Genomic DNA, 13,103 nt, shown 5'->3' with positions numbered 1-13,103 from the left:
TAACAAATAACTCTCTTAGACACAAGCAACTTTTATGCTATGTGATTTTCCACTGCATTACAATTTAATACAAAGCTATAAAAATAAGACACTGTTTGACAAATATATTAATTTGGTTGCAAAACTATTGTTTAATTTAAGTTTTAAGTTATATAATAAATTATATGGCTCAGTCAGATTTTGCAAGAAGTTAGAAGATAACTATGAATACAAAATAATATCCTCTGGTATTCTGACTATGCCAATTTGTAGTATTTCCCAGAATTCGGGTCGAAGTAACAGTTCAGACATGGATCATACAAAAGAGTCAAAGCTTCCTCATCTTCTTCAGCACTGAGGTGATCTTCACCTGTGTGAAGCGGAAAAAGTAAGAATAAATCACTCTTATTCCCTCAAACAATAACATGGAAATATCTTTCTGTCAGATGTGAGATTTTTTCTTTCAAATGTATAATCTTCTGACTTCTGAATTGTTGCCTTCAAAGTAACAGCAATTCACATTTTTATTATATTTCTGAAGACAAGTACTTAACTGAGGTGAAAAGAGGTCAGCTGGAGTTTGCTTAACAACTGGAATTTTCAAAGTTCAATGGAGCAGTTCACCAAAAGTACCTTTACTAATAGTGGATCGAAGTATTCTTAACTGGTATTTTCCTCAATAACCTCAATAATTTTTTAGCTTGAACAAAGACTTAGGGCCTGTAAGGCTGAAAGAATTTGGATGACTGGTATCCACTATGTCACTTAAATATCCAGGATAGGTGAATCTGTACAAAGGATCTTTTAGTATCAGAGTGGAAAAAAAGATTCTTCCAGACAATAAAAATTTTAAATCGAGCATATCTAAAATTATATAAACACAAGAAAGTTTTCAGGTAGCAGAAATTAACCTTTAGTCTAAAATACGCTGATAAAGCCCTACTGGCTTTTCTTACAGATACTTTATATATTGTAGCTTCTCTTCTGAACCTGTCTTTCATATAAGCTAAATCTAAGTCATATGATCTACAGCTTTTTGATAGGAGATAATTCACAGTTGAATGCAATCTGTATCTTGAATTTCATCATAAATGTTCATCCCACACTTAGCCTGCTAATACCGAGTGCTTTGTATGCCCTAACACCTCATGATAAATAATGGCCTGTTATGCAAATGGCAATGATTTCAAACATTCAGAGTCTATTTACAGCCAGGATCACACAGCCATATATAGGTTACATTATCTGGAGACCAGAAAGTAGGTTGGTGCATTTGATGCATACAGAAGTGTGCACTTTACCCTTTTAGAAGAGATTTCATTTTTGTAGCATGTAACAAATACCATCAGAAAGAAACTGTCTTTCACTGTAACCAAAGACAAGAAGGTAAAGCCAAATTGTTTCCCTCCCTGCTGTGGGAGCTTCATCTGGCCTAGGAAGCTAAATGAGGTTAACTGGGATATTTTGTTTGGACAGCTCTTGGAAAAAGTTATGTAGTGCAGAAAGAAGGTAAAGAACTGAATGTCTTTTTCTCCATTTCAGATCACAGTACACAAGCAAACAGTGTTCATGCCTCACTCCCTCACACAGCCTTACAATTTCACCTGAAACCATGCTGTTATTTCCACTGCATTCTTCCTTTTATTATTTTGCTTTTCAGTGCCTATGCTTTGCTTCAAAATTATTCTCTTTTCTCCCCTGAGCTTAAATGTCCCTCCTGCTTTACCTTGGAACTGGCCACTCAATATACTCCCTGGTTTGAGTTAGGAATTCTTCAGACCCATCAGAGATATACCTCTTTCCCTGTGTGGCTTGAATTCCTACCAAATCAGAATTACATTGCATCCAGGACTAGCTGGATTTATACCTTTATATCAATAATTCCCTGCAGGTATTGTCACGTGACCAAAAGAAGAACTTAGTTTTCTAGACCTATCTTGTTTTTAAAGTCAGGCTTCTTTCTTTTAGCAGCTCACAAGACCCCCAAATGCATTATAAGGCATTTCTAGGTGTTGCAACAAATTTCCAATGGCAGCATGGAGTTCAGTTCTGAGCAGACATGTGAAAACCTCACTGCTGTTCTTCTTCCTAAATAGAAGTACTGCTTAAATTAAGTGATATTCTTCTAAAAGACTCCAATAGTACATAATGGTTGTGTTAGAGGGTGTCTTTCTTATTTCAAGTGGGCAACCTGACCATATGCAGGAAAGAAGTGCTTGTGGCCAAATTAACTGATAAACAGGTCACTTTCAAAGAAAATTTCCATAGCTGTTCATATTGCCACTGCCCACACTATAGGGGTTGAAGCTGCTCAGAATTGCATGAAAAAACCTCTTGGCAGTTTAATTTGCATCTCAGGGTGAAAGCAAAACCAAAGCTTTTGTTCTTCAATCACTAAAAAATTAAATGGTATTTTAGGTGAGAAAATAACTTGATTTTAAATGAAAACTGAGGTCTGTGATGTACATTACAGAGGGATGAGTATTTTTTTGTTGAGCTGAAAGAAGACTGAAAGTAGCTAGTGTCTGTAAATACCTGTTATGCTAAATGAAATGCTGTCCCACTGAAATCAGGGGAGCTATTGTTTCTCTGGAAAATGACTTGCTCAAGATGTCTAAATCCATATAACAAAGAACAGGGCAGGCATGTGGCAGCTTTTTCTGAGCTCGGAAATGAATGTACAAATAAATGTGTTGTTATTTGGATTATGTTAACAGTGTTTGCATAGTCACCACAGTCTGGAGAACTAAACTAAATCATTTCCCTTTTCCCAGAAATACATTTTTACCATATTCTAGGTTTTAATATTAGAAAACATCTTGTAGGAAATCTCACTTTAAGATGCATGGATCATATTCTGACCCTGATGGAAGTCAAGTGCACTGCATCAGCTGTCAGCAGATGGTGTGCTGGAAAGAACACTGCTGATATTTTCTCCAAGATGATCCTTGAACACTGAACTACAATGCTCAAATCTATACTGTAATTATGTACTGCAGGATTACTATATGAATACTGTCAGCAGCTGTAGCCCAAAAAAGAAGACTGTGTGGGTCCTAGAGTTTTTATAACCTTATCCCTTGGTCTTAAGACCAAGATACCATAAAGTTCCAGAGAATCTATGGCTCTGTCACTGTCACTTACTGTGGAGACTTTCTTGTTATGTCAAGATAAATGAAACTGTCTATACCTCAGAAATATCAATGCCCAATAATGAAAAAATCTATGGAAATGTATCATATTTATGAGTCTAAATTTTCCTCATTTTATTGGGAAACCTGTTGAATAGAAGGCTACTTCTCATTGCATCTCACCATTTAAATAATGGATGGTGCAAATATTGAGAAAGGAACTACAGAGTGAAATGTTTTCTTAGAAAGGAATCACCTTTTTCCCCAAAGTTAAGTCTCAACTTGAAGATTTTTTTAAAATATAAGAATTGACAAATCTTTTATTAATTTACTAATGCTATACTGTTTTTCTTTAAGGATACTTTTAGATAAAATTCCTATCTTGAATACATTATGACTCATTGCAGATTTTCAGAGCTTTTGTTATCCTGTGATACTTGGAACACTGGAAAACTGCACAGACAGAGAAAATAATCTTGGGACACTTCCCAACATGAGAATGAAGTAATTTTCCAATGTGATACTAAAAAATCAAAAAAAGGTGAGGGTAAGCAGGGCAGCAGAATTTTCTGGAATGGATTTGAGCATTCAGTTTGTTGTTCAGATCTGGTATGTAATTGTCAGTAATGAACCAGCTCTTTTGCCGCACAAATAACTGACCTCAAGTGAAGTGATTAAGGAAAAAAAAGTTTTTCCCAAAGTCCTTGAGATATATCACAGGACACAATTTATTTAGCACCTCTTTCAAAAATGATACTCCAAACCATCTAGTTATCATCCATCAGGATTTCTTTTAAACCAAGGAAAATACCCAGATTCTAATGTTTGATGGGGATGATCTAATCTGGCAGGCCTTTATCACACAGCACTGCAGCTTCTCTGCTACTTTCATAGAGAGGAGTGTCCAGTAGTTCAGAAAAAACCCAAACTGTCCTGTTTGGGGAGGGAAGGTCATGGACTGGTTTTGTCGTTCTCTCTTGGAGAAATGATCACTTCAATACAGCACGTTTTTTTGTGTATCTGGAGATAGAAAAATTTCTGTATGAAGTTATCAAAATCACAAACATCCTACATATAAATGATGATATAAATTTGACTGAATGAAGGTACTAAAATAAAAAGCCAAAATAAAAAGCTATGGTATATAGGCAATTTCTGTTCTCCAAATGTGTAATCAAAGGCACATGATGTAAAATATTTCAGCTTAAAGGAAAATGAGTTTAGGAACAATACACAAAACCGTTTGGAAATTCTAGTGTGGATAACAGGAGAAATACAAATTCCCAAATATACTTCTTTTTAAAAGCTTTTTAAAGGTAATAATACAGTTTAAAAAATTTACAAAAATTATCGGTTTAATGCAACAAGCTTTGGATTTCATAATACTAACGAGAAAAGTTCTCTGGGACCTTTCATGAATTTTTGTCCAATGTACCTATAGCTCAAGGATGACTGTTCAATTCTGTTTGGCTTATTCAGGACCCTTAACACTACATATTACTTGATTCTTCAAAGCAAGGTCCCTTCCTGACAGAAAAATTGTATTTTGCTGTCACAAACAATTACAAATCTACGTCTATGAAAATGTTCCCATTTTGAGGGGCATAATTTATTTTAGACAGTAAATCACTGAGATGTCTGTACCCCTTGGACAGCCAAAATACAAGGGTCCAATTTATGAGAGCTCCCAATGAATTTCTGAGACCTGAAGAAAAATGTAAATGTCTACCCTGGAAGTGTCCAAGGCCAGGCTGGATGTGGCCTTGAGCAGCCCGGTTGAGGGGAAGGTGTCTCTTTCCATGGCAGGGGGGGCTTGGAACTGGACTCCAAGGTCCCTTTCAGCCCAAACCATTTTATGATACTCTATGATGATGATTCTACCCTGTTTCCTAAGATAACTGAAAAGAAAAAAGGGCATTTGAGGAAAACAAGGTATTTTCTTTATTGTGTCATTGACTTTCCAGTTTCAGTGAAGTTCTTTACCATCCTCTAAGCAAACACCATTAATAAGCAAAAACCTGTAACTCTGGTGACAATAGTCCTCAGGAAATCACACTAAGATTTCATTTAAAGCTAAATCTGCAATTTTTCTTCATAAGAGAAGTATCTCTTATGCAAGTATAATCGTGCCTCTGAATAAGAATGTTTAGTCTTTGTGTTCTTTCTTATGTAGGTTTGCCATCCCCATTAGCATAAATTCCTTATTTTTAACAAATAAGATGCATTTTTTATGAGTTAATCTGTATAGAGTCAGAACATCAGGAAAGAGCAACAGCATGTTATTCTTCTAGCAGAGGCAAATAATACTGCATGGAAGACTCTGCTACCTTGAGCTGAGATTAATAAACAAGGGAATTTGAAACCAAAAAGTAGTAAGATAGAAAACTATGAGAAGGCAGTACCAGCACTACAGAAAGAACTTTTAGAAATGTCTTTCTACTTAGGTTCTTTTCATTGTCTTCATAAATTCCTACCTTGAGTGTTCTGTTTTGTTGAAGATTTAGTGTGCTCTTCTAGTTGTTGGCTTCCAGGAATGATGAGGGGACTGAACACATTTAACCAGTTCCTGTAAAATAAAAATCAGAATATCATTAATAAAAGCACAGTTTGTGTTGCTATTTTTTCTAATTATTTTGATTATTAAAAAAAAACCCAAAAACCAAAAAGAAATTGCAGGTTGTCAAGTGTTTTGAAACAAAATCAAGCTAGATTTCATTATTATAAAAATAGATTTTACAGTTAATACAATTATTAGACATTAAGGCTTTCTTACTTCCTTAGCCTTTTCACCTGTTCTGTTCACATTAAAATCTGTGGTTTAGGTCAGGTTTGCTTTTCAGATTTCAGCTGGTGTGGGTCTCTCAGCACAGGGTGTACAGGAGGTGTGATCCGTAACACAGAGTTATCCTTTGGAAGCCTACAGGACTGATCAGAGTCTTTTTCTGAGGAATAAAAGCTTGGAATGAACAACCTGTGGGAGTCAATTTGATTAAAAATCCTTACCTTCTCTAAGGAAAGAGGCTCAAAGACAATCACAAGATGTGTTTGGTTTGGTTACCACTGACTTGGCAGTGCTTGGTGCCCTTGCAATAGGGTGACACAGAACGTGGTGTAACATTCCCTGTCTGGATGGGTGGTGAGTTAGAGCTGAACTTAAGACAGGAAATGGATGCCACTAAGTTTTCTGAAGAGGAAACACTGGATTGAGTCTGAATGTTGTCGTTGATATGGGGGAAAAAACATTCTTAGGCAAATACATTATAAATAATTCTTTATATCCATTTCCTATTGTTATAAAATGTTGTATGTAATAAATAAAAATTCATTACTGAACATAACATGATTCTACCCACTGGCAAGACAATATAGAGGACTCTTATCACAGGTGTCATGTATCTATTTCACTTCTGTAAAGAAAAAGATTTTGATGGGATCTTCATCGAGGAGAGAGTACTTTCTTGTCCTGTTCACGGACAAATTATGTCTCTCCTGGACACTAGTGTGATAACTTCTAAAAATTATTTTCATGCTATCATACATTCATGCAAAGTTCAATGTTCCTTTCACATATCCCACTTTATGAAACACTGTTTTTGATTGTTACATCTCAGAGAAAGGAAAACAGAACAGCTGTTTTTATTGTTATTGTTGTCATGGTTTTTTATTGTAAACTGCAGTGCAGTGACCAAGTCATTCAGATTATGCTATCAGTCAGAGAAAGATAGCCCTGGAAGGACACATCCAAGTCACAAAGACATTCTTTGTTCAGGTGGCCATGTTTTGTAATTTTTTCCACATCTGAAATTAATCCCCGCACACTGTGCATAGCTGCTGTTTCCTTACGTTCCCATCTCTCCTCTCCGGCAGTAAAGAGCTGTAACACATTAAAGCTTCCATATCATCATTAACTAGACTGAAAAACTGAAAGTCAGCACTTGAACACAGAATTTGAGGGACCTCAATGAACCACCTCATTTTGATAGAACCAGATTCATCGTTTTTGACCAACCTATTTCACTGCAAGGCAAGAGGTATGGAAGAGGATAAATTCCCATATGTTTGCTTCATGCTGATGGGAGCAGTACAGCTCTAAAAAGTAAATTAAACTTGGTTTGGGATTGATTCAATTTATGTCTGGCTGTTCCAACAGCTGGCACAAAAGCATTATGCATATGAACTTGTGCTACAGGCCAAGGAGATTAGCCAGAGCTGTAGAGGTAACTTCAACATCCATGGCTTTGTCTAAAAGGGATAACTTTTTCCAAAGCTTGGCAGATTTCTTTACATTCCAGACTGTAATTGTCTCAACTTGATTGTCCAACACCAAGGAAACAGGTAATACACTTCTATTTTCTGAAAGGCCTTCATGATCTCATGTACAAGTTGCTTCTGTCAGAGAAATCTGGCAAGGCTCAGTCATCTGGTACAATTGCTAAAATATGCCAGCTGCTTTTTTTTTCTGTTAGTTTTTCTGCTACTTCTGGACTTGTTATTGATTCTACATCATCTCCTGTTGGCCTGTGTGCATAATCTGGGTTGAATCTGGGGACAATCACCTATCTGTTTGCAGTCAAAATGGAAAAAACTAATTTTCTGCCTCAGGAAACAGAACTGTTGGTGTAGAAATCCAGCAAGCAGTATATCAGATTTAAAGGAAGAGATATTGGATTTTCCATCATGTCAAAATGCAAAAAACATACTTTAAAATTTTCTTACACTGTCATATTATTTTCACATATATGGCCAACTTCACAGCCAATCCTTCTCTTCTGCTGTTAGCTAGGGCCAGTGGGAGCTGGTACCACCAATGTACACAGCCATATGCTTACCTAGACTTCTCATTATTAGCTGTCTGTCATTGCTCACCATATCTGCATTCCCTGAATGCAGCCAAAGGCTCTTTGTTTACACCAAAGCTTCAGAAGTTTTTAGGAATAACAGTTAAATGCAGGCTGATACCTACTAGCATGGTAGAATATATTTTCTATTCCTGTCCCTTGCATGTGTGGTTTGATCTGCCTCAAAATCAGCCACATAAACACTAGAATCTGACCATCCTCACAGGATGTGGGCTGACAGCACAAAGCAGCAGCACAAACCTGATTCTTTACAATTGCACTGAAACACAAAGTCAGCAAAGGCAAAGGTGATCTCTCAGAGAAACGGCATCAATTTTAGGGAAGGTAAGGAACTACAGTGAGTGCCAATCTACACCTCTGCTTGCCTTGCTACCTTTCCTTCCACATTCACTACAGCTTTTGCAAAAGGCAGCCATGTTTGAGAACCTGAGAAGAACTAGAATATTTCTGCTGGACAACTGCGGGAGCAAAAGTGCAAGGAGAGAGAAAGACAGTGCTCACTTCTAAAGAGAGTTACCTTAGTCAGACCAACAAACACAGTTACAAAATATAAAAGCTTTAGAGTACATATGCAGTTATACAGGTCTGGTACAAACCACAAGCATTTAAAGATTCCTGTTTTTCATATAAAACATGTATCCGGGAATTCCTAAAGAAAGTAGTTGGTACCTGTAAAGCAGAAAGGATGTTAGCAAGAAGGAAAGAAAGATATTAAGGTAATTACCCCCAATGAAAAAGAAAGAGGCAATTCATTTAGAAAACAGTGAGGGAATGAAGTAATAGTATGTTGTTAAACCAGTACTTGTGCTATAGTAATAGTTCTTATTACTCAGGAAATTGGTGAATTTTAGTTTGAAGTCTCATATCTGGAAGATCTGCATGAAATATTTAGTCTGAGAAATCAGAGATGGGGTGCTTTTTGAGTATCTGGGTAATTTTATCTTTGATTTTGTCCTTCATTTATTGGAGTCAAATATTATTTAAAAGTGTTGTTCAGTTTCATATTCATATTTATTTTGATGTATCTGATTCAGTAGATGAATGATTACTTTTTCGAGGAGGTACAAGTGTAAGATCTAATGATTTGATGGTTCTAGAAGGAGGCAAAGAAGTTTTTATCAATGACAGAAGCAACAGAGATGTGTTGGAAAGTTTAATGTTTCCTATTAAGACAGTCTTGATTCAGCTCATGTTTTTTTCTCTCAGTGTCCAAGAAAAACAAATAGTTTTGCTATTCAACCACCTCCCACCAAGACAAGTAATCAAAAATGAACAGTATTAGGGATTCATTGTTGACTTAGTATTACTTTCAAGAACAAAACATTTTACCCAACATATATTAAAAACTGGTTTACTACTTCGGTAAGTTAGTTAGCAAAGTCTAAATTAGCCTCCTAAAATCTTGAAGAGAAATTTAAAAAAAATCTCATGCATGCTGAAATCTTCCTGGTCAAATTACAGTAGAGAGTAAGTGCTGGCAGCTGATGGATAAACTTCTGAGTGGGTTTACAGCAGGAATTCTGACAGATGCTGCAGCTGAGCAGTCACAACAAACTTTCCACAGTAAAATCTGCAGTTGCTTTTAAGAAGCAACTAAAGCATGTTTGTATGTGTATGTGTGACAGAGGGTTTCAGTGAATTTTAAAAAAGCACCCTGAAAAATGTGTTAGACCTTGACAAAAGGTCAAGGACTAGCATGGAGGCAACTGGCAATATTCTGAGAAACACAGTGGCCTGTGTTCCTGTTTATTGTGGTTTTATTCTGAGTCAATAAAGAGTATATATTTTTTGAGAACTTATTAAAGAAGCTAGTTTATCTCATTAAAACAGAAAATTTAATCACACATTCTGACTAATTAAAAACGCTCTATTTATGCTATCAATGCCTCCAGCTGTAATCAATACAATCAATGTGCAATGAACTATCTAGAGCTTACTGATAACAGTGTGGAATGCCAAATACTGTCTTTTGACACTGTGAGCTGCTTTGTAGGAAAGCTCAGAACAGCTACCACACACACTCAACAGCATCATGTACCTTTAGTGCTTGCACTGAAATTCTTCTTTATTCTGAAAGCTATTCTCCATACCAAAATATAATGCAAATGTTATATAATCTTGTTACATTTTTCTTAAAAAATATTACTTAAAAATTCTTTGAAAATACTTTCAGATAATAGAGGTCATATAGTGAAATATCACATGGCAGCTGAACTGTGATGGAAAGCAAGAGAATCTTTTGACCTTATGAACATAATTTCGGTTTTATGACAATATCTTAAATTTTGCAGAAAAAAGGCCTCCATCAGCAAAGTCTGTTGAGAGAATTAGTGATGCTTTATTAAGTAGCTCTTATCAATGACAATGTCTTAAAATTATTACCATCAACAGAAATCCTTAGTATCAGAAGTTTTTCACTGAAATCTAAATGAACACCTTTGATTTTTTCACAGATACTTTTGCAGACTGGGAGACTGAGAAAATGTCAAATCACTTAGTATAAAGATTTTTAATATTGCACTGACTTGAGATAGCATACTTTATTGCATTTCTTTTGGATCAAATTTAAGTTGTATTATTTAAATCAATGGGATCATTTCATCCACTTTATTAACAAAATTGAAATGCTTGAAAGTTTTAGTATGGTTTTGTCCAACAATCTATACCAAAATTAAAAGGAGTATTTGTTCAGCCTTGTAGTATACTGCAAAAGTGCAAGGCACTTTATATCAAATCAGGGAATGAAAAACCAGCATCAGTTTTGTATCATTACCAACACATCAGTTTGACAGTCTATTCAGCACCTGAAGGGTACAGTCACTAGAAACACAAAAGATCGTATTTAACTGCAACTACTTAGTGAATTTTTATGAACTTGAGAGGAGAATGGACTTGTGCCTGAGTGAAAGAAGAGGAGCACATTTGCTGAACTGTGTTTTTACACTGGATTATTTGACTAACTGTGGAGGGCCAGAAAATGTCAATGTGTGAATCAAGTGTAAAAATATTTTAACAAAAAAAGGACCAGTTCCTGACATCTTGCTATCAACTTAAATCTCAGTGCATACTTCTGCTGTATTAGCAATATTTAATACCACATGGAGCAAATCCTGCTGCAAATGCTCAAAGTGCATAAGTGATATCATACCATGATGGACTGAATGCAGAGTGCCAGCTCACATCTAAAGTATGGTTCAGTTCTGCTAAGATAGAGACTTATTTTCCTTCTTGTGCCCGTTTGGACAAATCTGGAGGAAAATATCCTCTGATAGAAGGCAGGTTACAACCATCCCTCCCCCACCAGGTTTGGGGAAAAAGAAATTTTCCTCGGAGGAAAGTGAAAGAGATAAGAACTATTTATTTAACAAACACACAGGAAAAGAATACTAATGCTCAATAATAAAACCTCTTGCTGTGGAGAAAAAACCTGGGAAAATTTCAGAGTCCTTTCATAGTCTCTCCCCCTCCTTGGAGCTGGGTTGTGGTGGGCCCCCCTCCAGGGCCTCGGTGGAGACCAGAAAAAGAAGAGAAAAAACCAAAGTCCCAGGAAAACAAAGTTCAACTCTCCATCTCCCTACAGATAAAAAGGAGCTGGAAAACCTGGCTGGAAAGCAAGCAGGGCACTTCCTCCCCTCTTGCTGCTGTTGGAAGCAGAGGAATCTGTGTATCTCTGCGTCCTTGAAACAACTGTTTGAAAAGTTTGCTCGGTTATTTTTCCCTCTCCCCCCTCTCAGGCTCAGTTTAAAGGCACAGAAAGGCACAAAGTTAATTTCTGGGCATAGAGCAGAGATAGGGGATGCACATCATAAAGTCACCCCAAGACACTTCTGTTTTTAGTTTTAATTATATCTACTTAAGAAAATTTAGTAGAGACTATTTCAATTCTTAGATAAATTAATAAAAAGTCACCTGGCTTTGTAAGACCCCTCATCTATTCCCTGATGCATCTCTTTTTGGACCATGCATTGCTGGTTAGGCTCCTCTAGATTAAAAAATGTGAATTTTCCATTATTTCCATATCTGGTCAGCTTCAGGCACGTGTAACTTCATTAACTTATGCCAAATTACCTACACACACCTATTTTGTTTCTGCTTAGTCATACGTTAATCCTGTATTCATAATGGGAGGTCTGAGGTTTGGGTTTATTTTTTAATGGAAGTACCTCCATAGAAATAAACTCTTCAATAATAGCTTCAGTAGTGAAGCAAGGACTTTTGTAGGCTATTAATAAAGAGATTTGTTTGACATGTGCAAAACACAAACATTATTTGAAAATATGTTGAAGCTAATTTCAGGTACTGCCACCACATATGACTGTAATGATTATGAAATCATCTGAGCTTTATGTTGTCTATTATTGTATCTAAAATGCTTTGAACAATTCAAATTCTTGAACATTTGTAAGTTTTTACATAAAAATTCCATAAACTGAGACAAATTCAGTATTAATTTATACATCAATAACTGTTCACTGCTACTCAGTTCCAGGTGGGGAAACCAGCTTTTTTAAAATGAAAAACTGAGTGAGTTCACAGAAGCAGAAGATATACCACCAAAAGAATACAGAATATACTTATACATAAAAATCAAGGATTTTTGAATGCATATTTTAACAAAAATCTTGAAAAATAACATAAATATATATTTTCCTATGACTTTGCATGAATTGGAAGTTCTGTTTTGAAAAGTATTTAAGGACAATCTGGCAATACATTGATGATTTAAAAAAAAGCAAGCCATGAGCTACATTGTGTTATTTTCCTGGAGTGCCACTGTAGTTTCAAGATATCATTAAATCAGCACAAACCAACACTTATCATTTCCTGCACATTTTTCACAGTGAGCTGCATTCTGACTATGAGTAATCTGTTAATCTGTTCTTTGCCTCACAATCCATCGAAGTGACAGATTCATTTCATCCCTAATACATAATATCTTCATTTACTGTATGCCTTACTGGAACTTCCTTTTTTTCCTAGCACTAAGATTGAGAAAATCACAAGCATATTTAGAAAATGCCTTTTCCCTTCCTCCAAACCACTTCAGCAAGTCCATTTTGCCAAACACTGCACTTCTAATGGAGGCAGGGACCTCCTTAAAACCTAAATAATTTAATTGTCCGTGAGTTAGTAA

General features: G+C 35.9%; 1 protein-coding gene across 4 annotated transcripts in view; it reads right to left on the bottom strand.

Annotated features, from left to right (window-relative positions):
• Window positions 1-107: 107 nt before the first annotated feature.
• Window positions 108-13,103, bottom strand: part of C11H3orf67 (chromosome 11 C3orf67 homolog) — a 75,211-nt gene continuing 62,215 nt past the window's right edge. For 3 of the 4 annotated variants that reach the window (XM_032120448.1, XM_032120449.1, XM_032120452.1), the window contains 2 exons: window positions 5,585-5,676; window positions 108-349 (listed from right to left, as the gene is read on the bottom strand). In XM_032120448.1, the coding sequence (XP_031976339.1) occupies window positions 237-349; window positions 5,585-5,676 (205 nt within the window). In that variant the 3' untranslated portion in view covers window positions 108-236. Of the gene's footprint in view, window positions 350-3,820; window positions 4,131-5,584; window positions 5,677-13,103 lie in introns of those variants that run through there. The other variant, XM_032120450.1, reaches the window with a different exon arrangement.

This window comes from Corvus moneduloides, chromosome 11 (genome assembly GCF_009650955.1).
Source record: "Corvus moneduloides isolate bCorMon1 chromosome 11, bCorMon1.pri, whole genome shotgun sequence".
NCBI classification, from domain to species: domain Eukaryota; kingdom Metazoa; phylum Chordata; class Aves; order Passeriformes; family Corvidae; genus Corvus; species Corvus moneduloides.
Note: the sequence above shows the minus strand (reverse complement) of the source record. Positions and strands in the feature narration are given on the sequence as shown.